General features: G+C 45.4%; 1 protein-coding gene across 5 annotated transcripts in view; it reads right to left on the bottom strand.

The window, feature by feature from the left end:
* PTPRG (protein tyrosine phosphatase receptor type G) overlaps positions 1-26,505 on the bottom strand; it is a 733,896-nt gene that overhangs the window by 160,345 nt on the left and 547,046 nt on the right. For all 5 annotated transcript variants that reach the window (XM_030867610.2, XM_030867608.2, XM_060307591.1 and 2 more), the window contains exon 6: positions 15,338-15,404. In XM_030867610.2, coding sequence (XP_030723470.1) covers positions 15,338-15,404 — 67 coding nt within the window. The remainder of the gene's footprint in view (positions 1-15,337; positions 15,405-26,505) is intronic.

Below are 26,505 nucleotides of genomic sequence, written 5' to 3' on the forward strand. Positions count from 1 at the left end.
TACAAATAAGGAAAATGAAGTCCACAGAGGGAAAGTGACTGAACCAAGACCACACAGTGAGATGGGGAGGGAGTCTGGGTATCCCTTTCTACTACCCAGTTCTGTACCCCTGGGCCCTCAGTTCCTCACCTGCAGCTGACATAAACATGATCAGCTGAGGAAATCTCTCTGAAGACTGAAAAACTCATTTAGCTTTTTAAACATAAATCTAACCCTGACACTGCCCAGCTCAAAATCATCCAGTGGTTTCTCACTTCATTTAGAATAAAATCCAAACTCGTCACCACGGCCATGAGGCCCTCCATGATCTGCTAACTCTGCAACCCATCTTCTCTCTGCCCTCTCCCTTGTTGACCATCACCTTCCTTCTCACCTTTCTGTTCCCTCTGCCTACAATGCCTGCCCTACTCCCACCCCCACTCCATATGGGTGATTCCTTTCCATTCTTCAGATCTCAGTTCATCTCCTGACACCCAACCCTGAGCGCCCCATCTAAGGCTGTTCCCGCTGCTATTAACCATCTACATCACACCTGGTTTATTTCCTTCCCAGATGCATTCACTTATTTACTGTCTGTCTCCTCCAAGAGCTGGATAATTCCACAAGAGCAAAGCCTTTGCCTGTTTTGTTCACTCTGTACATCCAGCAACAAAAACACCGCCCAGAACATAGTAGATGCCCAATCTTTGTGAAAAGAGAATGAAGGAACAAACAAACACAGCAGTTGGTGTATTTTAAATAACCAATAAATCCTAGATTTCTTCATATCCGTGTCACCATCAATCGTAACATGCACCATTATTTCAAATGCCACTAGTAAAGGCAACAAGTTGCTAATTAAGCAATGATACAGTATCACCTGGAAGGTGCGTCCTAGTTTTAGAGTTGTTAAAATATGAATGAAAAAAATTGTAACTATGTGTAGTGACGGATGTGAACGAGATTTACTGTGGTGATCATTTTGCAATATAGACATATATCAAATCATTATGTTATACACCTGAAACTAACATAATGTTATATGTCAATTACATCTCAATAAAAATATGAAGACATGAGAGTTACAGAATTGATGAAATAGGATGTTGATATAATTCAACAGGACTCACATCAAAGGTCCCCATCAGCTTTCTGCGTCTACTAGAAGCTGGGTCCAGAGCCTGTTTTATGATCACAGTGCAAGATGCTCACAAGGCCAGGTGGCAGCAAACTCCCATCTGTAATAATGACTGGACTCTCTGGCCTCAGTTTACCCTCCACTGACCTGAACCCTAGACTCCATCCACACAGTGGATGTTCTGTAGTTCACGTCTTTTTACTAGTTCACATTTACGGTGCATGAACTTGGTGCCAGGCCCTGCTGTGGCCTTTCTCTCATTGAGGCCTCACAACCCTGTGAAGTAGGTTTCAAAGTCATGATGAGGGCTGTGACCTTGCCAACAGTCATAGCTGTACAGACCTGGGTCTCCCTCACAGGCTGTGTAATTGATTAGTGATAGTTGTTTTTTTTTTTTTTATTTTTAGCAGACTGGAAGCTCCACTACGTCAAGACTGTGGCTCCTTACTGTATCCCCAGCACCTAAGACAGGGCCTGAGACAGTAGCTCCTTTATACGTGGCTGAAAAAAATTGATCAAACTAAGTCACTAAGTAGCTCTAAGTCAGAAGTGGGGAAACTGGGGCCCCGAGGCCACATTCAGCCTAGTACCTGTTTCTGTAAATCAAGTTTTACTGGAACAAAGCCATACCATGGTCTGTGGCCACTTTCAGGCTACTACTGTGCAGTTGAGTTGTAGCACAGAATGGATGGCCGGCAAAGGCTAAAATACTTGCCATTAATCCCTTTACTAAGAAAGTTTGCTGACACCTGCTCCTCTGTGAAGGGCAGGGTATTTGGAAGGGATGGCAACAAGCAGTACTATTCAAGCATGAACGGAGCAAACTACATGAGGACATAGAGAGGTGTGGAGCTTATTTCTGCTTCCGAAACACTCTCCACCAGGGTGCAGAGGATTTAATACACACCCCATGGCCTTCTGCATGGGCACAGTCCAGAGAAGAGCCGAGAAGCCCCAACTACGGCATCTTATTTCAGGGTCTGAGCAAGGGCGGCCTGAGCAGAAGAGAGCTCACCTGATTAATCAGACTCCTGTATTCAAGGAACCAGGGTGGCACTCCAAGGCCATGAAATAGCCACTCTACCCAGGTTCAAAGACATCTAGCCTCCTTGAGTTTATTGGTGGTCAGGTGGTCAAATGTAGCATTTTGATTTAAGGGTTGATGTATGAACAAAGCATATGTTGACATTAACATTTCCAAAGAGAAACTACACGAAGAGCACAGAGTGTTGTCAACAATTAAGGAAATGAACATAACGTTTAACTTATAGAGTTATGGGCTTCCCTGGTGGCGCGGTGGTTGAGAGTCTGCCTGCCGATGCAGAGGACACGGGTTCGTGCCCCGGTCCAGGAAGATCCCACATGCCGCGGAGCGGCTGGGCCCGTGAGCCATGGCCGCTGAGCCTGCGCGTCTGGAGCCTGTGCTCCGCAACGGGAGAGGCCACAACAGTGAGAGGCCCGCGTACCGCAAAACAAACAAACAAACAAAATTATAGAGTTATTCAGTGACAAAACCCCAGTATTATCACTGAACAGTTCCGTTGCTTGCCTCTCTCCCCCACTTGGCTCTGGTGGCCATAACTGACATGGTGTGTACATTCGTTTAGCTTCCTTTTGGTGCTCAGTCAATGACCTAATTCACAGAGGAGAAACCCAGGCAGAAACCAGAGTTAAGTGATTTTGACAATAATCAGGAAGACAGTCAATGCTAGAATTGGAAACTGGCCCAGCAGAATGCATCTGAGTCCATTACAACTGGGTTCAAGTCACTGTTCCACTGCCACGAGCTGGGACAAATGAGCCAATCTCTGTGAACCGCAGTTTACCCATCTGTACCATGGATTAAGCATTCTTCTCTCCCTGGGCTACTGCTGAGATTAAATGAGACTCTCTATATAGAATATCTGGGTAGAGCTAGGCACATAGCCTGGGGTTAACAGATGTTTCTGTTTCTTCCTTTCACCTTCTTTCTGGTCCCTGGTCCACCACCCTATACCCTGGTCTCAAAGGGACTGGCTATCCCAAATCATCTTTGTGCCCATTTTCTTCATCACTTCATTTTATTTTCATACGACCCAACTAAGTCAAGCAACATACATTCTAGTTCAATAGCCGGGTAGTGACGGGGCAGAACTCAGAGCTCCACCATCATCTCCTGTCACCTCATGGCCTCCACCAGAGTCACATCAACAAGTAACAACAACAACTTGTTGGGGGTGAGGGTGGGGGGATGGCAGTGATAACAGCTGACACTGGGTGCTGACCGTGTACCAGCCACAAGTTTGTACAGTAAGTCACTGACTCCTCAAGACAAACCAGTAAGGTTGGTATTACTATCGCCACTTTATATGGTTAAGAAAACAGAACCACAAAGAGGTGAAGTGATTTGTGCAGCTTGTACAACTAGTCAAAAGCAGAACTGGTATTCAAACCCAGAGCCTGGGTTCTCCAGCCACAATACGACCCTGCTTCTCCTATACCAAGATGACATGCGTAGAGCAGGGTAAGAAGGTCACACCAGGCAGCCCCGAGCACTTTAGCGAGCACTTTCACAGTATATAACTGGAGACATATTTTTAAACTCTCTGCTCTTCACACCCCAGTGAAACAACCAGGAAAAGGGCATTTCCTTGGGTTCCCATAATCCTGTTCAAATGATGACATATTGACAAAGGAGGCTGGCTAACCGAGAACTAGCCTCAAATTCAAATTAACCTAAAAGGAATCACTTTTGAAGTCTTTTTCTGACTCAACATGATTGTTCACAACACTATTAGTGCCCCACAGCATCCCATTTCCTGGCTTTGACTAAGAAAAGAAATGGAAATAGCGCACATCTATGGTGGTGTTCTGACAAACCGAAATCCAGGAAACTGTGGAAATGGCTTAAGAACGCCTGTTTCTAGAAGATTTTGAGATCAAAGGGGTTCAGATAAGCATCTGCCCTCCCTGGATCCGTAACAGACTTGAGCCTATTAGTCGAGACCAGGGTGCTGCGTATGTATAGCGCACTTCAGGAAAGTTCCATGTAATGAGACGCTGGAAACATAAATTTCAGAGGGGGAAATTTTGTCACGTGTTAAGATGCTCAAAACTGTCAGTGGCCTGTAGATAATATAGCACTGCGTTTCCCATTCAAAAGGGAGAAGATGTGAATTTCTTTCTTGAAGGTGAACATTAAAACAGAACCCCCTTTAATTTCATTGAAATATATCTGGATGATGTGGCAATATGGGCCATATCAACACTGAAGCCCATCTCTGTAAAGTGTATCAAATGTTAGGTAATGACCTGAGTGGGTATTTACACTGTCCCCAAATAAACAAACCACTTTGTGAAGGCAAGACTATTAGTAGAGCTACAATAGTTACCGTTTAGACATGGCAGGGTTGACAAACTTTTTCTGTAAAGAAGCAGAGAGTAAATATTTAAGGTTTTGCAGGTCAGAGGGTCTCTCTGTCACAACTACTCTGCCGTTACAGTGTAAAAGCAGTCATAGACAGTAAGTAAATGAATGGGCATGGCTGTGTTCCAATAAAACTTTATTTACAAAAACAGGCAGTGGGCCAGATTTGGCCTACAGATTGTATTTCCTAATCTCTGATTTCCAGGACACTGGACACATTCCAGGTACCCTTCCTTCTCAGTACTTTCCCTGTTCTAAAGCATTTAGCATTAATACCCATGAGGCAGATACTTTCACAACTGTCATTTTCCCAGGTGGAAGGCTCAAGGACAGAGGGAGCCAACAATTTGTACAGGATCACACAGCTCCCAAGCTGCAAAGCCAGCGTGCAAATCCAAGACAGCCTGAACTCTGAAGTGCTGGTCTAGAATCTCTGTTCGGCAGTGTTCCTAAGAGTCAAATTTCAAGTGAAAAGTAATAAAATTTCATTTCTCTAAAGGTATTCCATAATGCAGATTTTTAATAAAAATTCACTTCAGGGACTTCCCTGGTAGTGCAGTGGATAAGAATCTGCCTGTCAATGCAGGGGACACGGGTTTGATCCTTGGTCCAGGAAGATGCCACATGCCGCGGAGCAACTAAGCCCGTGTGCCACAACTACTGAGCCTGCGCTCTAGAGCCCGTGAGCCACAACTACCGAGCCCGTGGGCCACACTACTGAAGTCCAAGCACCCTAGAGCCCGTGTGCCACAATTACTGAGCCCACGTACTACAATTATAGAAGCCTGCAGCTGCAACTACTAAAGCCTGTGCACCTAGAGCCCGTGCTCCGCAAAAAGAGAAGCCACTGCAATGAGAAACCTGCGCACCTCAACGAAGAGCAGCCCCCGCTCACTGCAACTAGAGAAAGCCCGCGTGCAGCAACAAAGACCCAATGCAGACAAAAATAAAAATCAACATTATAAATAAATAAATAAATTCATTTCAAAGTTCCAATTGCTGTATTCATGTGAACACATGACATGATTCTGTAGGCAAATTATAGTCTCTTTGACCGTCACCAAGAATGGCAAGGACCAAAAAAAAAGGAAAGATTCCTCATGAGATCAAAATTTTTCCAAAGGCAGAGGAAATCGAGTTGATCATCTTACCCTCAACACCCAAACTAGCACTTATTAGGCACGATGGATGGACACTGTGATCAAAGGGGCTTAAATTTCACTGACACAAAACAGGCAAGAATCCCTCAAATCAAACCAACTCATCTCTGCTCCATCTTCTTGCTGCTGGATTGCAACAACACAGATGGCCATTTTCACCTAATAGTTTACTTTGTTCCAAATGTTCCTTGAGCTAGGATTTGTCTTCTTCTTCCAAAGTCCATGCAAGATATTTTTCAGAAGCTTCAGCCATTTAGTCTTAGAAAGTTCATGTTGAGATCTTCACTCCAGGGATAATCAAAATGGTGTTGGAATGATGAGAGTATGGTATTAGTATTAGTATTTCTTCACTTGCCCCTTTAACAAGTCTATATGATGAGCCTCAGTCAACCAAAAGATGCAAATGGTAACCCTGGCCAAGAACAGAGCAGCAGATGGCCTGGGAATAACAAGAGTCAGCCTCAAGTCACGAAGACCTTGGTTTAAGTCACCCAGGCCCTGCCTGCCTTACTTGCCTTTCTACGTAATGGGGGATACGAGAGCTGTACATCAGAGGGTTTCTGGAGGATTTAATGATGCCTGTCAGGCTAATCATACCCTGACCTGGTACAGAGCCAGGATGAACTAGCCCAGTAACAATGAGGAGGCTTTGATTTCAGACCTGTCACCTGCCACCCCATCCCTTTGGTTTCTGATTTCTTTTCTCTAAATTCCACAAGGAAGTATTGGCTTCCAAAGTCATCGCTTAATGATACAATCCCAAGGCAGCCACAGTGCTTTCTCTGGTCTACAATCAATTTGTAGAGAGAACAAACAACCTGTCAGGGGTACTTATGATAAAAAGTTTGGTAAAGAAAAAATAAAATGCTGTCACTCCCCTCTTTGTTTGCTGTGAGGCCACTTGGTACTCGATGTCTCCCAGAAGAAAGCAATGGCTGAATCTCTGACTTTCTAATACTTATCATTGTCTTCTTTGATTGTGAAATTTAACACACGTGCAGAAAGGTGTGCAAACATAAACATACTTTTAACCAATAATCCTAAAGTGAACCCTGGAGTAACCACCACTCTGAACAGGGGGAGACTTGCCACCCTTCCCGGGGCCAGGCCCTTTTCACTTCCCCATCCCACTCCAAGAAGTAACCACCATCCTCTGTTTTTAAATAATCATTACTTTGCTTTGCTTGTAGTTTTATCACCTACATGTGCACTCCTAAGGAACCAAGGTTAGGTTTTCCCATTTTGTGAACACTTGTTCAAGAACACCTTGTGCGTTCTTCAGACTCTTGCATCACTTTACAGTTTTCAGATGTGCCCATGTTGGTGTGAGCCACGAGACTCCACGTGTTTTCACTGGTGTGAACTGTTCTGTTGTATGACTACACTTTGTTGTATTTATCCAGCTTGCTAACGATAGGTATCAGAGGCAGTTAGGAAAAACAATGGTTTGGGCAGTTAAGAAAAACAATGCCACAGACATTCTCATACACAGCTCATGGTGCATTTTTTAAAATAATTAATTAAAATGTATTTTTAAAAATAATTAATTTTTTGGCTGCATTTGGTCTTTGTTGCCGCATGCGGGCTTTCTCTAGTTGCAGAGAGCGGGGGCTACTCTTTGTTGCAGTGCACGAGCTTCTCATTGCGGTGGCTTCTCTTGTTGCAGAGCACAGGCCCTAGGTGCGCAGGCTCAGTAGCTGTGACGCACAGGCTTAGTTGCTCGGCGGCATGTGGGATCTTCCCAGACCAGGGATCGAACCCCTGTCCCCTGCATTGGCAGGTGGATTCTTCACCACTGTGCCACCAGGAAAGTCCCTCATGGTGCGCTTTTCTCTGAGTTTTTCCAGGGGACATACATAGCAGCGGGACTACTGAATCCATTCGACTAGACACTGCCAAACTGTTTCCAGAAAATCCGAGAGTTCCCAGCATTCATATCTTTGCCAACACTCGACACTGTCAGGATTTTTAATATTTGACTGTCTGGTGCGTGATGGTAGATTATTGTAGAGCTTCGTGAGTGTAATATTTTTGAGAAATTAATGTATAATATCCATGGGCTGTTCTTTAGTTTGCAAATAGTCCAATGCACAAATCTAAGGGAACAGTGTAGTGCTTATAATATATTTATGTAATCTAATCATCCTCCAGATCAAGATATATAGTATTTTTTTTACTGCCTGGGAAGATTCCCTTGAGTCCTTTCTCACTCACTGTACGTACCCCTTCACACCACTATTCTGACTCTTATCGGCAGAGATTAGTTTTGTCTGTTCTTGAGCTTTGCATAAACAGAACCATGCAGTACATATTCTTTTGTTTTTGTGTAAATCATCATTTTTAACTGCTGCACACTATTCCCTTGTAAGAATACACTAAAACTTGAATATCTAGGCTCCCCTTGGTAGACATCTGGGCTGTTTCCACTTGGGGGCTATTATAAACAAAGCTCCTGTGTACAGGTCTTTTTGTAGCCATTTGTTTTGGGAATATACCTACATGTGGAATTGCCGGCTCAGAGGGTACGGCCTACGTGTAACTGGCAGCAACGGCTACACGGCTTTTGGAAAGGCCGCGCCACCTTCATACCCACAGTGGTTGTCCTGGAGTGCCAGCAGTGCTGTGTCCCAGGGCTAGTTTCTTTTAAAATCATGTATTTGTGGCCAATGATGCAGTGGCAGTTGACAAGGCAAAGCCTAGCCACTGCTTTAGAAGGAATTCAGATTGTTCTATGACTGGAGTCTATTCCAGGGTAGTCTTGATTATAGAAACCTCAATCCTAGCAGGTGGGATATGGAAAAAAGAACAGATGCAGACGCTCCAGCTTTCACCACCAAATGAAAACACTTGGCCGGGTAGTCACATGTATGTGCAGATTTACTTTATTACCTCCCTTTCTGCTAGATGCCTGGATTGAGTCTAACTATTCTAGGACTTTGTCCATAGATCTGGTGAGTTGACAATGAGCATCCCAGGGCAGGGGAGAAGATGGGTAGAAAATATCCCCAAAGTGGGACCAGTGACTAAACTAGTCAACAACTGGGTGAGGTATTCTGCAAAGAAAGTTTGATTTTCATAGACCCAACTTCTGTTGGTGAGTTTTAACAAGGAGAGCTTGCAAGAGCCTCATTTTGTGACATCACTAGAAAGGCGTTCTCGAGTGATAATGTATTTGTACTTTCACTGATAAGTTTCTCAGAAGAGCCTGGGGAGGGTGGACAGGGAGAAGAGCCATCTCGTCCTGACTGGTGTCTGAGGCAATTTCTAACTGTCCCCTTTATGTTTCCCGTGAAGGAGGAAGATACTTTCCTACGCACTAAGGTAGTACATTCAGTGGAAGAGGAAAGGACAGCAAGCAAGGCGATGAGAGAAGAGGGACAGGGACTTCCCTGGTGGTCCAGTGGTTAAGAATCCACCTGCCAACGCAGGGGAGGTGGGTTTGATCCCTGGTCAGGGAACTAAGATCCCACGTGCCGCAGGGCAACTAAGCCCACGCGCCGCAACTACTGAGCATGCGAGCCACAACTAGAGAGCAGCCCGCACGCCGCAACGAGGAGCCCGCGTGACACAACTAAGACCCGATGCAGCCAAAAATAAAAATAAAGTAAAAATATTAAAAAAAAAAAAAGAGGGGCGGATAGTCAAAGCTCAACAATCAAACAATCACTACTAGCAAGTTTCCTTCCAAAAACAAAATAATGGATCTTTCTTAGATGATTGACATGAGGGAGTGGTCAGTGTTCTAGACTAGGTACATGTACAGTCTGCTGGATTTTCTTTGGGTGGATATTATGAAAAAGAATAGAAAGTAGGTAATCGAAAAACTTGAAAGAAAAATAATACATCCTTTTTAATTGACAGAGGATATAATGTACATTACTTAGCATTGGTCAATTGGGTAATTGGTACATTTTTAAACAAATTCACATACAAGTTTATTGTTTTATTTTATTTTTTGAAATGGATTGCTTTTTAAATTTTTTTAAATTTTATTTATTTATCTTTGGCTGCATTGGGTCTTCGTTGCTGCGCACAGGCTTTTTCCAGTTGCGGCGAGCGGGGGCTACTCTTTGTTGCAGTGCCTTCTCTTGTTGCAGAGCACAGGATGTAGGTGCACGGGCTTCAGTAGTTGTGGTGCACGGGCTTAGTAGTTGTGGTGCACAGGCTCAGTAGTTGCAATGCACGGGCTCAGTAGTTGCGGCATGCGGGCTTAGTTGCTCTGTGGCATGTGGGATCTTCCCAGACCAGGGATCAAACCCATGTCCCCTGCATTGGCGGGTGGATTCTTAACCATTGTGCCACCAGGGAAGCCCCACAAGTTTATTTTTTTTAAGTGGGTTTTGAAAACATTAGAATTAGACTAAGCTCCTTGAAACCAATATTTCTATCAGGTGTGGCTACTTGCAAGTCCTGGTTCTTATATACTGGGTCAGAGTGATGAATAAGAGTCACAATTTCTGGGCTTCCCTGATGGCACAGTGGTTGAGAGTCCACCTGCTGATGCAGGGGACACGGGTTCGTGCTCTGGTCCGGGAAGATCCCACATGCTGCGGAGCAGCTGGGCCCGTGAGCCATGGCCGCTGAGCCTGCGCGTCCGGAGCCTGTGCTCCGCAACGGGAGAGGCCACAGCAGTGAGAGGCCCGCGTACCGCAAAAAAAAAAAAAAAAAAAAGTCACAATTTCTTTTCCTTTCCAGGGTATGCTGGCGGTAGCGTATATAAAATCCCTGATTAGATACATTTTAATGCTTCCACCTATGGCTCAATGGATAGACAGGACCAGAATCAATGGCAAATTACCTCTCTTCATTCTATTTATATTTTTTCATGCTTCCAAGTTTATAAAAATCACAAGTTACATAGAAAAATGAACACCTAAGAAAGAGCACTTTCTGGGACTTCCCTGGTGGCGCAGTGTTTAAGAATCCGCCTGCCATTGCAGGGGACACGGGTTCGAGCCCTGGTCTGGGAAGATCCCACATGCCGCAGAGCAACTAAGCCTGTGCACCACAACTACTGAGCCTGAGCTCTAGAGCCCGTGAGCTACAACTACTAAGCCCATGCGCCACAACTACTGAAGCCCGTGTCCCTAGAGCCTGTGTTCCGTAACAAGAGAAGCCACCACAATGAGAAGCCTGCGCACCACAACGAAGAGTAGCCCCTGCTCACAACTAGAGAAAGCCCGCACACAGCAATAAAGACCCAACACAGCCAAAAATAAATAAATAAAATAAATAAATTTATAAAAAAAGAAACAAAACAAAAAGAAAGAGCACTTTCTGCTTCCAAGAGGTTTCTAGGTATCTCTCCCCAGCTCCCCTGCACGAGAGTAGCAAGGTCCCAGAGCTCAGAGTCTCCAACATGCCACCTCTGTGCTGCTGCTGCTTGGGACCTTATACTCCCTTCTCTGCCTGGACAACCTCTATGCACTCTTCAGGTCTTCATGGTCACTTTGTCTGCAATGCCCGGCCTATATCCCCAAGTCTAAGTTAAATCTTCTGCTGCTCTCCACTCTTCTTTTCTTTAAATGATTTTATTTATTTTTGGCTGCGTTGGGTCTTTGTTGCTGCGTGCGGCCTTTCTCTAGTTGCGGCGAGCAGGGGCTGCTCTTCATTGCAGTGCACGGGCTTCTCATCGTGGTGGCTTTTCTTGATGCGGAGCATGGGCTCTAGGCACGTGGGCTTCAGTAGTTGCAGCATGCAGGCTCAGTTGTTGTGGCGCACAGACTCTAGGATGCACAGGCTTCAACAGCTGTGGCTCGTGGGCCCTAGAGCGAAGTCTCAGTAGCTGTGGCACACGGGCTCAGTTGCTCTGCGGGATGTGGAATCTTCCCGGACCAGGGATTGAACCTGTTTCGCCTGCACTGGCAGGCGGATTCTTAACAACTGCGCCACCAGGGAAGTCCCTCCTCACTCTTTAATGTAATTACATGCTTAACCATATATCTCTCCTGAGTGTCTACAAACTCAGGGAGGGCTGGTCCACGCGTGCTGTGCTTTCTCTCTGCCTAGCTTCATGGTGTACTTAGATGAAGCACTTAATAATTATGCACAAAAGGAACAAGCAGTGACTGTAAGAAGTTCTGAGCATTTTTAAAAAAGTGAGAGGACCAAGTCATCAACTTTTTGGCAAGGTGATGAGGAAAATGTCTTTGGAAGGAAGATGCGACCTCTGGACCAGCCACAGGAGACACCCCTAAGATCTTCCTTCTAGAGACAAGCTGCTATGCCTTCGGGCACACCTCGGCGCTCACAGGGAGGCCGCTCTCGCTGGGATGCTCTAGCCAATGACCACACCTGGTAGGGCTGGGCCAGTGCTGCCCAACAGAGGACTCCTCTCACGGGCAGTCTTGGCCCTGGCGTTCTCCAAGGTCCCAGCCAAGACTTTCCTAGAGCTGCCTTCAGCCAGTCCTCCTAGGTTCCCTTTCTTTAGAGGCATCAGAGCTGCATTGGGGTCCCAGTGCTCTCCCCACCCACTCCTTCTCCCTCTCCTCTTTATCCTTCCTGGGCAGCCCCTCCCTGCCAAAAAACTCACCTGCACTTAAAATTCCATCTTGGTGTCTGCTTCACAGAGGACCCTACTGACCAAATGCCAATGGTTGGCTGGTGGGACCAGATTCCTCCTTGCCATTTCAGCTAAAGGAACATACAAGATTCTTCCTAGGGAGTTCCCTGGGGTGCAGTGGTTAAGAATCCGCCTGCCAACGCAGGGGACACAGGTTCGAGCTCTGCTCCAGGAAGATCCCACATGCCGCGGAGCAGCTAAGCCTGTGAGCCACAACTACTGAGCCCATGTGCCACAACTACTGAAGCCCACATGCCTAGAGCCCATGCCGTGCAACAAGAGAAGCCACTGCAACGAGAAGCCCACGCACCATAAAAAGAGTAGCCTCCGCTCGCCACAACTAGAGAAAGCCCGTATGCAGCAACGAAGACCCAACGCAGCCAAAAAAAAAAGGAATTGTCTGAGGAGATAAGATCCAAACTGAGACCTGAAATAATTAGAGGGAGACACACTTGCTCTGAGCTGAGGGAAGAACTTTTCTGATATAGGAACCAGCAACAGCAATGTAAAGGCTGGAAGGGGTAATGCTCCAGGCAGGCTGGAGGGAGAGGGGGTGGCATTCACCTCCCTTCCAGGTACCTCAGGGCTGGCCTGTGTCTGTCTGTCTTCACCAGTACATCAGCCCAGGGCTCACACCCACTGGGCATGCAACACTTTTGCTGAATAAAGAAGTAAACTTTCTCAGAGAGGCTAAGGAGGCAGCCATAGTTCCAGCTAGTGAGTGGCAAAGCCGAGATCCCCACCGCAGCCTGTCTGGCTCCAGAGCCCATGCTCTTTCCACCCTAAGACCCTAATAATGCCTGCGATGGCACATGGAAGAAATTCTCTCCCAGAACTGCTGGGACTCCCTCCCGGGCTAGGTTGCTGTGTTCGCAGAGCGACTCTGCAGTTCCTCACCTCACCTTGGTACATGTCTGGGCACCCTTTGTGGTGTAAGTTACTTAACATGATCAGGATAAAAGCCAGACGTTAGAAACCTTGATCTGAGCTCCAGAACTGGGCACGAGGAATAATTCTCGGGCTATGCCAGCCGCATGGGAGCAAACCAAGAGCAGACTTTTACCAGAAGCCTAAAGTTGAACCAAACATGCCCACAAATAGGAATGCTCACGTCTTCCTGTCAAATACCAATGATTAACAAACACATTCACTTGTGTGTTAAAGAAAATATATGCCCTCCCCTCCCAGGGGATAATTATTTCTCTGTTATACTGAAATAAATGTTCAGTTCTAAAACTTCAAAAAAAAGTGAACTTCCTTTGCAGGTAACTATTTTTTGCAGGTCTCCTCTGACTTTTCAGTTAGGAGGTAGAGTTGAAACCTCATCCTGGGCATCTCTGTCATCCTCCCAGTAACAGGTATCATATTCCTGCATATAACTGCCTCTTAGAGGCTAACTGTGGATAATGAGGAAGGATTACACGATTATGCCGGCGCACAGGTCATGAACCGAATGATCACTATGCAGTGAGTTTACTGCGATTTGGGGATTTGGGGGCTAAAGGAAGCCTACTGCTTATCTTTAACATATGAAATGTCCTGCAATGATCATTGTGGAAATGAGATTACACAGACCCACTCAAATGCCATAGCTGACGGAATGCTTCCTCTCAGGCTGAAGAAGAGGTACCTGTTTTGAAGATTCCAGAATTCTTCGTAGGGTGATTGTATTAAAACAGGACGAAGAGCCAGGGGGAAGGAAGATCTATCCATCATTTAGTATATTTCAAACCCCCAACCTCATAATCTATATTATAGACTGGAATTCCAAGAAAGTGTTTGATGAACTGAGAGTTCCCAGGCACCTTCTGGGAAGGAGCTCAGAGAACACAGCGTGTTGCCCATAACATCAACTTTCTGTGCATTTTTGAGGCTGCCCAGTGCAAACTTCCCTATGTCTCACATCCACCACTACTGCTATCAACATCAAATCACAAAGGAGCAGACGGTCTAAGTTTTGGCAAAAGAGTTTTACTCCCTTGGCAAACTTCCATGCTACCTACTTCCCAGCTCTGCGTGAGGAGATTTCTTCAGAGATACAAACGAAAATTGGGAAGCAACGGACGTTCTACAGTGAAAAGCTCAATGAGCCGTTTTCAGTCACCCTATTTTTCTACTTTCACTAGGTTTATTATTGCTACCTGCTGTATGATTGAACAGTTGTAAGGGCAAAACGATCCAAAACCCTACCTGCTTCCACGGGACACTGATAACTGGCTTTGTTTCCCTGAGAAAAAGGGAGTAAGATGTTTGTTAAGCTCTGCAGAACTGGCTAATGTCAAAAGACATCCTCCCAGAAAGGTGTGAAGATGTCTTTATCATAGCCGTGGAGATGACGGGGAGATGTAGTAAGGTTACTAATGCTATTTCTGTCAATGTCTTTGGAATTCTAATTAGATTATTCAAATCTTTCAAATCATTACAGTACCTCTCATCTCCACACCTCCCTGTGACAAGGGTACTTTTGAAATTAGAGGATCCTGATGTCATAGGTAATGACGCATCGCCAATAATCAAGTTGCAGGGAAATTCCTCCAATAAAAAACAGTTGGGTAAGACAGAACCCATCTATCTTACTTTCTCTTCCCGTTTTATGCTTGAGGATAAGATGTCTGCTGCACAGAACACGGCCTAGCATTTTCCTTTCTAGTAGCTGATGGTACTTGCTCACGTGCGGCAAAGTTTAATGACTTGTCACAGCTACTTAAGTTTTTTTCCCCTACATCTGAGGGGCAAATCAAGAAATTCATAAATGAAAAGTTACTTGAAAAGGGAATAATTTTAGGATAGATATGAGGCACCTGGCAGGTTCAACGTGTATGAAGGGTACATCTTAGGGTGTTCTGATTTATAACACATGCATTCCGAGTGGTACCTGAAGAGAAACAAATTGCTTACTGTTAACCCAGATCCATTTGCAGGAAATAAATGGATGTGCTCTCTACCCATCAAATAATGGGCCTCATGCCATTCAACATCAGTGGATGTGGAATGGGTGTCATACTCCATCCTCTGCAAGATAACCCATTCCTTTAGGCGGAGACCTTAGCCCTTCGCATCCCAGCAAAAGGAAGTGCATGCAGCTTACTTACCATGATGAACGACGCCCTTCAACCCATGGATAATAGGATCCAGTGCAGAATTGTCCCTTGGACTGACCTATATGTAAAGGAAACATGGTTGGTTAAATCTATTCTGGCATCAGACACAACAGTCTCAGTTTAATCTTCTAAAGAGAAGGCGGGGGAAATAGATGCTATCTAGCAAGCTGCTTGGGTCTCACATACACCATGGCTCTCACCAAACACAGGAGATTGATGACATAATAAAACCAAGTGAGGATGTCTAAATCAAAAGAAAGAAACTTCTCAGAATACATTAGAACAGGAGAGAAATACCGTAGTCCTAGCAAAATCTTAAAAAGCAAGCAGACTATCCCCTTGCTTTGTTTTATTAAAAGTAGACCCCAATCGGCTAAAACGTCACTGAAAGTCATCAGAGAGCAATCCGTCAGTGATTGAATATTTCAATACCTTTTTGGGATTATGGTTTTTTCCTCTTCTTTTTAAAAATGGATCTGTTCCCTGCCGGCTTACTCTCCCTTTTAAGGATCCCGATTCCCTGTGTCTTAACTTATGCTCAAAGAGACATTTCTAAGAGTCACTCGAGCAGGGAAAATGTAGAGCGGAAAGGAGCTCGAAGAGACAGTGTCTCCAACCTCCCTTCCCCGCTGGAGTATTTTTTTACGTTTTATTTTTACATTTTTTAATTTTGGCGGTGCCCCAGGGCTTGCAGGATCTCAGTTCCTCCACCAGGGACTGAACCTGGGCCCCAGAGCGAAAGCGTCGAGTCCTAACCACTAGACCACCAGGGGCCTCCCCTCCCCCACCCCCCGGAGTTTTTAATCTGCCGAAGAAATGTCAAGCCTCTTTGATCTTCACCCTCGCGCCTTCCCCTTATGTTCTGATACTACTCGGCATAAATTCTCATTCTTGTCCTTTCTAGAAGACTAAAATTCCACTAGCATATTATAATTTTGGTTTTTAAGTTCTTTCTTTTAGACATATTGAAATAGCTACAAATGAAATGATTTTGCTTTCAAATAACTCAGGAGTGGATAACAGAGGAAGTAAGCCGGGTATAGATGCACCAGGACTGGCCATTAATCAATCATTTAGGATCTTAGGTGATGAGTATCAGAAGGGTCACGATACAATTTTCTCTACTTTTGTGTATGTTGAACTTTTTCCAAATAAAGAGTTTCCCCAAATCCATTATCTATGGTCAGCATATCTCCTAAAATTTTTTCCCCAGGGTGTTATTTACATTTAATCCACTTCTAACACAATAACGTTGAGATACTGACGAAACTTTCAATGGGTAGCAAGACCCAACTTGATGTTTCCTGGTTAATCCAGATGAATCCAGGGCCAACTTAGGTTAAGTTTTAAGGTAGCTGAAAAATGGCCACACCCCTTCCTCCCTTATAGATCCTCCCTGTCTGGCTGCCAATCCTAGTTTGCTCTCTAATAATGAGTCATACGTCACAATTTCTTTCTCTCTGCTGTCTCAGCGTCTCCAAGTTAAAGCAGTGGTTCTCAGCTGGAGGCATTTTTACCTATCTCTCACTCCCCATTCCCACCCAGGGGATATTTGACCATGTCTGCTGACACTGTTGGTCGTCACAAGTAAGGGTGGAAGGGCGAGGCTATTAGCATCAAGTGGGTAGAGGCAGGGCTGCTGCTAAGCATCCCATAATGTTCAGAAGAGCCCCCCAGAGCAATGAATTATCTGGCCCACAATGCCAACGATGCAGAAGTTGAGAATGAAAAACCCGGATTGGATGCTCTATGAGTTAACAGCAATTACATATTATTGTCTGGAGCCCTGAGTTACGACTAAATTCAAACACAGGCATCATGAAGTATGGGGTTATGTTTATAGACTAATAAAATGAGGTGGAATTTGGTACTACATTGTAAACACTACAAGTACTACAAAAAAAAAAAAGTATCAGTGTATCAGATCACAATGATGGATTTCTGGAAGTTGCCATGAGTGTAGCTCCAAAATTGCCCTAAAGGAAGCTCAAGCCACTGGTTGAAGCACAAAACATTTCTGAAAGGCAAACATCCACAGAATACCACAAAATGAAAAACAATCATATTTGCACCATGGCACAGACTAATCAAAAATTTTAAAACATGACCAAAAATGGAAACACAACTCAAGAATGCAAGGTAAGAGAGTCTACCAGTAAATGGCCAAACTTCAAGTGACAGAACAAAGTAAGAGCCCACAGAAATATCTCATATCAAATTGAAGTTACAGGCAAAAACACGGTCTTCTTTCTCCCATGTCCAGATTCAGTCTGCGAGACACGTTAATGCCAGTTCAACTACCTGAAGTTACTTTAATGTATGTGGGAAATAGCAAAATGGCCACAAACTTCTGCCATCCCTGTCACATGCATCTTGGCAATGTGATTGGCCACTCCTCCCATCAAGAGCGCACATCAGCCTCTCCACTCTTTGAAACTGGGCTTGGGGATTTCCTAGTGGTGCAGTGGTTAAGAATCTGCCTGCCAATGCAGCGGACACGGGTTTGAGCCCCGGTCCGGGAAGATCCCACATGCCACGGATCAACTAAGCCCATGCACCACAACTACTGAGCCTGCGTTCTAGAGCCCGCGAGCCACAACTACTGAGCCCGCCTGCTGCAACTACTGAAGCCCGCGTTCCTAGAGCCCATGCTCCACAACAAGAGAAGCCACCGCAATGAGAAGCCCGCACACCACAACAAAGAGTAGCCCCTGCTCGCTGCAGCTAGAGAAAGCCCACACGCAGCAACGAAGACCCAACGCAGCCAATAAAGAAATTATTTAATTAAAAACAAACAGACAAACTGGGCTTGGCCACATGCTTTGGCCAAAGGGACAGCAAATATGAGGCAGGGAGACGCTTATACAGGGATGCGAATGCAAGGGTTTATCCTCTCTTGTTAATCTTTGAAATCCTGAAACCACCAGGTGAGGAACTCCAGGCTAGCCTACTGGAGGATGAGAGACCACAAAGAGCAGACACATGCAGTCCAGGCTGAAGCCATTCTAGACCCACCAGCCTGCCAACTACCAGACAGGAGAGTGAGTCCATTTGAGACCATTCAGCCTCAGATGGACCACCTGCAGTCTGCAGAGACCAGCCAAGCTGGCCTTGACCAGAAGAACCGCCCAGCCAACCTAAAGTAACAAAGTCATTGTTGTTTCAACTAATTGGGATCATCAATTACAGAGCAAAATTTAGCTGAGTTTCATGACTGTGTACAGAGGTGGAAGATGGGGACAGGCTATAATATCAATAATTTTCTTAACCAATACACTTTGCTTATTTAAAGTTTGTCTTGAAAGTTTCTCAGTGAGATGCCACCATCACAAGGCACAACATCTACCATCAACCTGATCAACTCATGTGCTTCTACAAAACTGTGTTAACCCCTCCTCTACCATGGCAACATTTCACGGATACTGATTTTTGATCCCAACTGTGGGGGGATGTTTTGTAGTCAGGAGGGCACTTTAATGCATTTAGTCTCATCTGATGATGTGAAACTTCAAGGAAACTGTTCCTAATCCTCTGTGACTTACATCCACCAATGATGTCTGTAGCCCAAGCAAAAGGAAAATAAGCTGATAACCTACTCCATCTTCAATTTCTGGTTGCTTCTGACTACACTATCTCTGTGCCTGATTACTCAGTCCTGGTCTCATTTGAGCTCAAGAGCCTGACCCTAGATTCTAAGCAATCCGGAAAGTGAAAAGCCTTCTCCAATGCCCATTTATTTCCACAGCCTCCACTGCTGGTTTATACGGCTGGGGTTGAGAAGATGGACAGAGAGAGAAAGAATAATGGAGATCACTGGCTGGTCAAAGTAACTTACTAATAATACAGAGCCTACTCTCCAGTTCATGTCTTGGATCTAAACCTCAGGGTTAGAATCCAAAGAGCATGTTAATAAGTGGGTTTGTTCCAGAAAGGCATAACCCTAACTGAAATATTCCCTTCCACTCACTGCCTCAACCAATTTGCCACGTAAAAAAATCCAGGGACATAACCTAAGCAATTTGGGCAGCTTTGAAATATGCCTACGGAAAGGGTGTAGCAGCATCCCTTGTTCATACTCCGGTCTCTGCCCTGGGTAGAGGAGGCCAAGGGGTGGGGAAAAACTGCCATTTTTAGAGCTCCAGTGTCCTCACCTGTGAAATGGGGATAAATCTCATAATGTTATGAGAATGAAATGCATGAAGCTTGGAGTATAATGCTGAGTACAAATGCCACATTCAGGAAGGGCTGGATATGACAGGGCAACAACCCGACCCAAACGTTCAAATGTAAATGAATGTCAAACAACAGCAGTTTTATCCCTGAGACTTCGCAGTGCACTTGGCTCTAAAAGCAATACCTCCTTGAGTTCGAATTTCAGATGATCCAAATTTATGTTTTATTTGACATCCACTCCCTTTTGTAATATACTGCTCCTGCTAAAGCCACAGGAGGAGTTTTCCTAGCTCTTGAAATCTGCTTCCTTCCACTTTAAGATCAAAGGAGTTACACAGTAATACGGAAAGGGCAGCAATTGCAAAAATGAGCTTAAAATGGACGAGAAGAAATGGACACCCCTTTCCCTGCAGAGTTTGTGCTCTCATTGCAAAACATAGCTTAGGGCACTTCCAATACAGATGCAACAGAGGGCTCTGAAATGAAAGCTTTTAAGTTGTCTTTGGATATAACCAAAAGACAAAGAGACATTAGCAATACAGGAAACCATGTAGGTTTGGGCAAAAGGCCCAATTTATATAAATGCTGATGAAATCTAAACTTCATAAAATTTTTTTCCCAAATAATAGACATAAGGATTCAGCCAACTATCAATTTAGTAACCAACTTACTGATAATCTCTAGAGATGTGTTGATAATCCAGGCTCTACAGGCAGACAGACATTTATTCCTGCTTGAAGCAAAATGACATGAGGCAGAGAAGCCCCACCAGACTGTGTGTCTGCATTCGGATGTGCTGCCGTTTACTTTTCCCATCCACGGTGCCATGTGGCCCTTGACTTGGATCCTAATAACCTTCCATCTATCAAGTCCTGGCCATCTGCTAAATAGGATGTCCAAGACAACCTAGTTGCCTTGAAACTGACATCGCCAGCTGCTCCTTTGGTCCTATAAATGTTGTATCTAGCCAATACCCTCTTGTGGGAAAAAGGATTTATGCCTGCTGAGGGTGAATGGCTACACCATTAACCACAGCCGCGGGGGAAAGTGACAAACAGCAGGACCAGAGATTCTGCACATCCTTCCTGAGTTGCAGAGATGATGATCTGTCCAAGCTGATGGTTAGCAGGTAACTGTATATTCAGAAGCTAAAGTGTTTATCAGGACAAGGGCAAGCACTTCTTAGGAGGTCTGATTTCAGATCTGATTCTTCTCTTCTTGCACAGCTCTTACCTAAAGAGCCATGTAGCAAGGATGCTGCAGCTTCTTTCATTCTGACTTCAACACCTTGGGTACCACTCACCAGGTTTTAGTTCAAGTTGCTGTCAAGCAAAAACCATTCATAACTTGGCTGTTTTACAACACTGCATTTCAGTTAAGGCTTCTCCAGAGACAGAGCACCAAACAGATTCCTTTATTAATAAATAAATGCTTGTCAATAATTTCAGAAATGTGTCTATATGTTCAAGAAGATAAGAACGGGACTTCCCTGGTGGTCCAGTGGTAAAGAATTCATCTTCCAATGCAGGGGACGCAGGTTCGATCCCTGGTCAGGGAACTAAGATACCACATGCTGCGGGGCAACTAAGCCCACGCGCCACAACTGCTGAGCTTGCGCGCCTTCAATTACAGAGCCTGTGCGCCGCAAACTGCAGAGCCCACCCACCCTGGAGCCTGTGGGCCACAACTAGAGAAGAAGAAGCCCGCAAAACACAACTAGAGAGAAGCCCAAGCACCACAAGGAAGAGCCCACATACCGCAAGGAAAGATCCTGCATGCCTCAGCAAAGACCCTGTGTGCCGCAACTAACACCCAGCACAGCCAAAAATAAATTAAACAAGTAAATAAATAATAAATAAATCTTAAAAAAAGATAAGAGCATCAAACTACTAACCACTGATCTATACTGAAAACATCATTCTTTGGTTGGCTCTTCTTTTTATTTTTTAATTTTTTTGTGGTACGCGGGCCTCTCACTGCTGTGGCCTCTCCCACTGTGGAGCACAGGCTCCGGACGCGCAGGCTCAGCGGCCATGGCCCACGGGCCCAGCCGCTCTGCAGCATGTGGGATCCTCCCAGACCGGGGCACGAACCCGCGTCCCCTGCACCGGCAGGCAGACTCCCAACCACTGCGCCACCAGGGAAGCCCCGCGGCTCTTCTTTTTAATACTCAGAAATTTGACTTTTCTTCTTGTACACCCTATCGTCTCAGTTTCTAACGCAGAAATTTCTTTTTTCCCTTTTGATATCCCAATAACATTTTCTATTCTCTCCGGACCGTCACTGCTGAAGTGGGATTGCAAACAGAGGAATCAGAGGCATCGGTGCATTTACCACCCCAAACTGCCATGGCACAAAGTCAAAGAGAAAACAGAGACACGATCCAGAAGGTGTAATGGCCAATGAAGAAGGAGCTCTGTGAGGCTGTAGGACTTTCTATGAAACGAAGGATTTTCACTTCCCTATCAAGTAACAGCAAGTATGGATTTCTGGCCAGGAGGTTTGGTTTAACTTCAAAGAATGAATTTCCACAGTCGTAGTTAAGCATATCTAATAGATATGCAAAATATCACAGACGCATCTCACCGGAGAAGGAAGAGCTCCTGTCAGAGGGGAAGGTCACAGTCTCATATCATCATCTATATTCCAGCACTTGACAGGACACACACACTCCTGGGACTGGTTTCCATCAGCAGGTGAGAAAATTCCTAATTCCTCAGCCATGGGAAGGGATTAACATGAAAAGGCAACACAATTATAAATGCTAATAGGATTTGCCCTCCTCACTTCCAATGGAACTTGAGCACGGACATGGCTTACTTCCTGTTAATTCATAATATTCGTGGAAACCAGTCAATTCACAAGTTATCCGTCTCCAGATAATTGAAATGCACGGCCAAAGAAGGCCACAGAAGAAATGAATTGAATGCTCTTGGTCTTCTTAAACTGACCGTTCTCTATCCCTCTGCCCACACCTCTCCAGCTCACCAGAGGGGATTTACCACTTAATTGTCAGACTTGGCTTGGAAGAGTCTATTACTGGAAAAACCAACCCAGCAGGGTGATAGCAAGGCCCAGCAGCAAATTTGCGCAAGTGCAGATCTTGCCAGCAGCAGTCATGCCTATTGTCAATACAGGTGATTTCTCATTTTCATGAGGATCAAACTGCCTTGGGCTGCGTATACAGTGCCATTTCCTCTGCCTCTGGACTCACTCAACACTCAATTTCAAAGCCAAAGCAGAAGAGAGGGAGGGAATGGGCAGACCGGGGCATCTGACCAATGGAACTTCCATAGGGGCCCACATGGTGATTTTTGTCCTTCTTTGTCTTTTTAATGCATTGTGTTTCAGAGCCAAGAAGGTAGTGGGGAAGCGTTTACAGCAGTTCAGGACAGGGTGCCAGAGCCTGCCTGTCCCACCCCTGCCAGTCTTCTCGGTGTAAAGGTTGCTCTTGAACAGGGAAGAAGCAAAAAAAAAAAATCCAGCCTAGCAAAGTGTGACCCAGAGTCTTAAGCTACAGCACAAACCATTTCACACAGATATTGTCATGACCTTGGAATTAAACAAACAACAAAAAAGTTGGGAAGCCTGGGGCAAGAGAAGCTTATTTCAGGTTCAGTGACTCGCTGGCACGTTTCTCTCGATTCAGTGTGGCAATGCTGGACAATGTTGACTTTCTCTTGTTAATAATCCTGCCACGCACTGAAAAGCCCCAACAATATCAAAGGCTTGGGGGAGAAAGCAGAGCTGACTGCTTCCACGTGTAGCCCGTGACTTCAACTGAAACACATTAGATGTGAACCCTCACCCTTGCTTTTTCATTCCCTCCAAGCAAAAAGCTGCTCGGGGCACTCCATTTACAAAAGACTCGGGAATCCAGAAAGCATGATGTGGGGACTGTTTTAAATCCACACCACGTATGCAGCAAGAGAAACATGAGAGACAAAGCGTATCAGATCAAAGGGGTCGCCAGATTGATCCTCCTCTTGAAAAAATTCCTCCTTAGGAGTAGGTAAGGGCATCATTTTGGATAAACCCTAAGTCCAGTAACCAAGCATCCAGATGGCATATGAAGGATGGGGGAAGACTATGTAAATATCATGTAGGTATATAATATTAATATAATTTAATATATAAAATATTAAAACAAACCTCGCTCATCTTATATAGAGAGTATGTGATGGGGGTAGAAAAGATGATAGGATGTCTTTGGTCCAAATCATAAGAACCCAGCTCTTAGGCTCATTCACTTAACAAATATATGCTGAGTGCCTACTGCATGCTGTGGCAGGCTGACTCTAAGATATCCCCCCATGGTTCCCACTCCAGGTATTCAGGCCCTACAAATCTCCACTCTTTGAGGCTGGGCTGATCTAGTGGCCTATTTTATTTACTTATAAATTTTTTTTATTTTTTTTGGCTGTGTTGGGTCTTCGTTTCTGTGCGAGGGCTTTCTCTAGTTGCGGCGAGCAGGGGCCACTCTTCATCGCGGTGCGTGGGCCTCTCACTGTCGTGGCCTCTCTTGTTGCGGAGCACAGGCTCCAGACGCGCAGGCTCAGTAGCTGTGGCTCAGGGGCCTAGTTGCTCCGCGGCATGTGGGATCTTCCCAGACCAGGGCTCGAACCCATGTCCCCTGCATTGGCAGGCAGTTCTCAACCACTGCGCCACCAGGGAAGCCCTATTTATAAATTTATTTATTTACTTCTGGCTGTGTTGGGTCTTCATTGCTGTGCGTGGGCTTTCTCTAGTTGCGGCAAGCGGGGGCTACTCTTCGTTGTGGTGTGCGGGCTTCTCATCGCGGTGGCTTCTCTTGTTGCGGAGCACAGGCTCTAGGCACACGGGCTTCAGTAGCTGTGGCACACGGGCTCAGCAGTTGTGGCTCGCAGGCTCTAGAACATAGGCTCAGTAATTGTGGTGCACGGGCTGAGCTGCTCCGTAGCATGTGGGATCTTCCCGGACCAGGACTCGAACCCGTGTCCCCTGCATTGGCAGGAGGATTCTCAACCACTGTGCCATCAGGGAAGTCCCAAGTGGCCTATTTTAAACCAGTAGAATGCGGCAAAGGCAAAGGGAAGTCACTTCTATGATTAGGTAACGAGAGATTCTCATCTCCATCTTGCTAGCAGACTCTCCCTGGTGCCTACTGGGCTGTGAAGTAAATAGCCATGCTAGATGGGCAGGTATGGTGAGGAACTGAAGGGAACCCGAGGTCCTCAGTAAAACAGCCCTGGAGGAACTGAATTCTGCCAACAACCTAAAGTGGGAGTGGGATAGATCCTTCCCCAGCTGAACTTTCAGATGAGACACCAGCCCGGCTGACACCCTGATTGCAGCCTTCTGAGAAACCATGAAGCAGAGGGCCCACAGAAACTGTGAGATGGTAAATGTGTGTTTCAGGTTCTCAGCTTCTAGTAATTCGTTATACAGCAGTAGATACTCACATGTCAAGAACTGGGCACTGGGATATGATACTGGACAAGTCATGGTGCTTCTCCTTACAAAGCTGAGAGTCTAGTTCTAGCTCCCACAGAGGGGATGAGGGCCCTGGCTTCTGTGAACAATCCACACTTCACCACGGTCCTCACTCTGCATCACCTATGAAAAGGTACTCCCCTTCCTTCTGAATAAACCCTGACCGCTCTTAGACCTGAGCTGCTACGTTACATCACAGCTTCTAGAGTTTGAGGGGAAGCAGTATGTGTAGAATCCAAGTTCCAACCAGGGAAACGTGGCAGAAATAATCAGCAACCTCCAAGAGGAGCCAGTAATCACGGATCATCAACTCTGGGGCAAAGAGTTTGCAGTAGCTTTTTTGTTTAAGCAAACATAGAAAAGCAGCAAGTTGCAGCACCAAAGCTAACGCCTTCTTAATGAAAGCTGTCCCTGGGCAAGGTGCACAGCAGAATGCACAGGCGTGAGCAGCTGTTATTCCTGAGTCACAGCAAGCAAGCCAAGTGCAAACTAACTACACACCCCAATGCTTTTTTTTTTCTTTTGGATGGGGTATTTCTACTCTCTGCTTCATTTGGAGCCCTGAATGATTGCTCCTATAGTGTAGTCTCTGAAGACTGATTAAGTATCAATCCAGTCTCCCAAGCAATACCTCACAGGGCATTTCCTATTCTAAATCATGCATTCATGGGAGGGCTCTGGTGCCTGATACTATAAGGGGGACTTATGCTCCCTGTTACTGTCCTTTAAAATCATCGTGTTAGGGCTTCCCTGGTGACGCAGTGGTTGAGAGTCCGCCTGCCGATGCAGGGGACGCGGGTTCATGCCCCGGTCTGGGAAGATCCCACATGCCGCGGAGCAGCTGGGCCCATGAGCCATGGCCGCTGAGCCTGTGCGTCCGGAGCCTGTGCTCCGCAGCGGGAGAGGCCACAGCGGTGAGAGGCCCGCGTACCGCAAAAAAAAAAAAAAAAATCATCGTGTTAACTCTTCCAAACATCCCACTTCATCCACCAAGAAACCAGTGAAAACTGTTTTCAGCAGACATTGTTAAAGCTGTCAGTGTCTGGTTAAAGAGCCTTCGGTAAACAGTGTTTTAGGGGGATACAAAAAGATGATTTAAGTGGACCAATGTCTTCAAATCCACAAATTAAAGAAATTCCCTTTAAGTAAGTGATACGTCTAAACAAAGGCCAGCCCCATCTCAAGGAGGATACAGATCAATGCTAACCTAACAGTTCAGCTTTGTATTTAAAATGCACCTCAGTTCAACAGAGGATAAAATTAAATTGCAACAAGCAAAGACAAAATCTTTCCCAGCAGGTCTTGATTGATAGAACGTGCCATTTGCAGCAGAACAAAATGGAAAACCAGAAAGTTTGTTCCGAGGAATCACTGCCTCACTGGGCCAACTTCCTCTTCTTCGAGAAAATAATATGACTTCTTCGTAGAGCATGTAGTCTACTTATTTCAGCAGCAGTACTCAGGATTTTTCAATTCCTCCAGCAGCTCAGTTGGAAAAAATGGCTCCAGTGGGG

Source organism: Globicephala melas, chromosome 11 (assembly GCF_963455315.2).
Source record: "Globicephala melas chromosome 11, mGloMel1.2, whole genome shotgun sequence".
NCBI lineage: Eukaryota > Metazoa > Chordata > Mammalia > Artiodactyla > Delphinidae > Globicephala > Globicephala melas.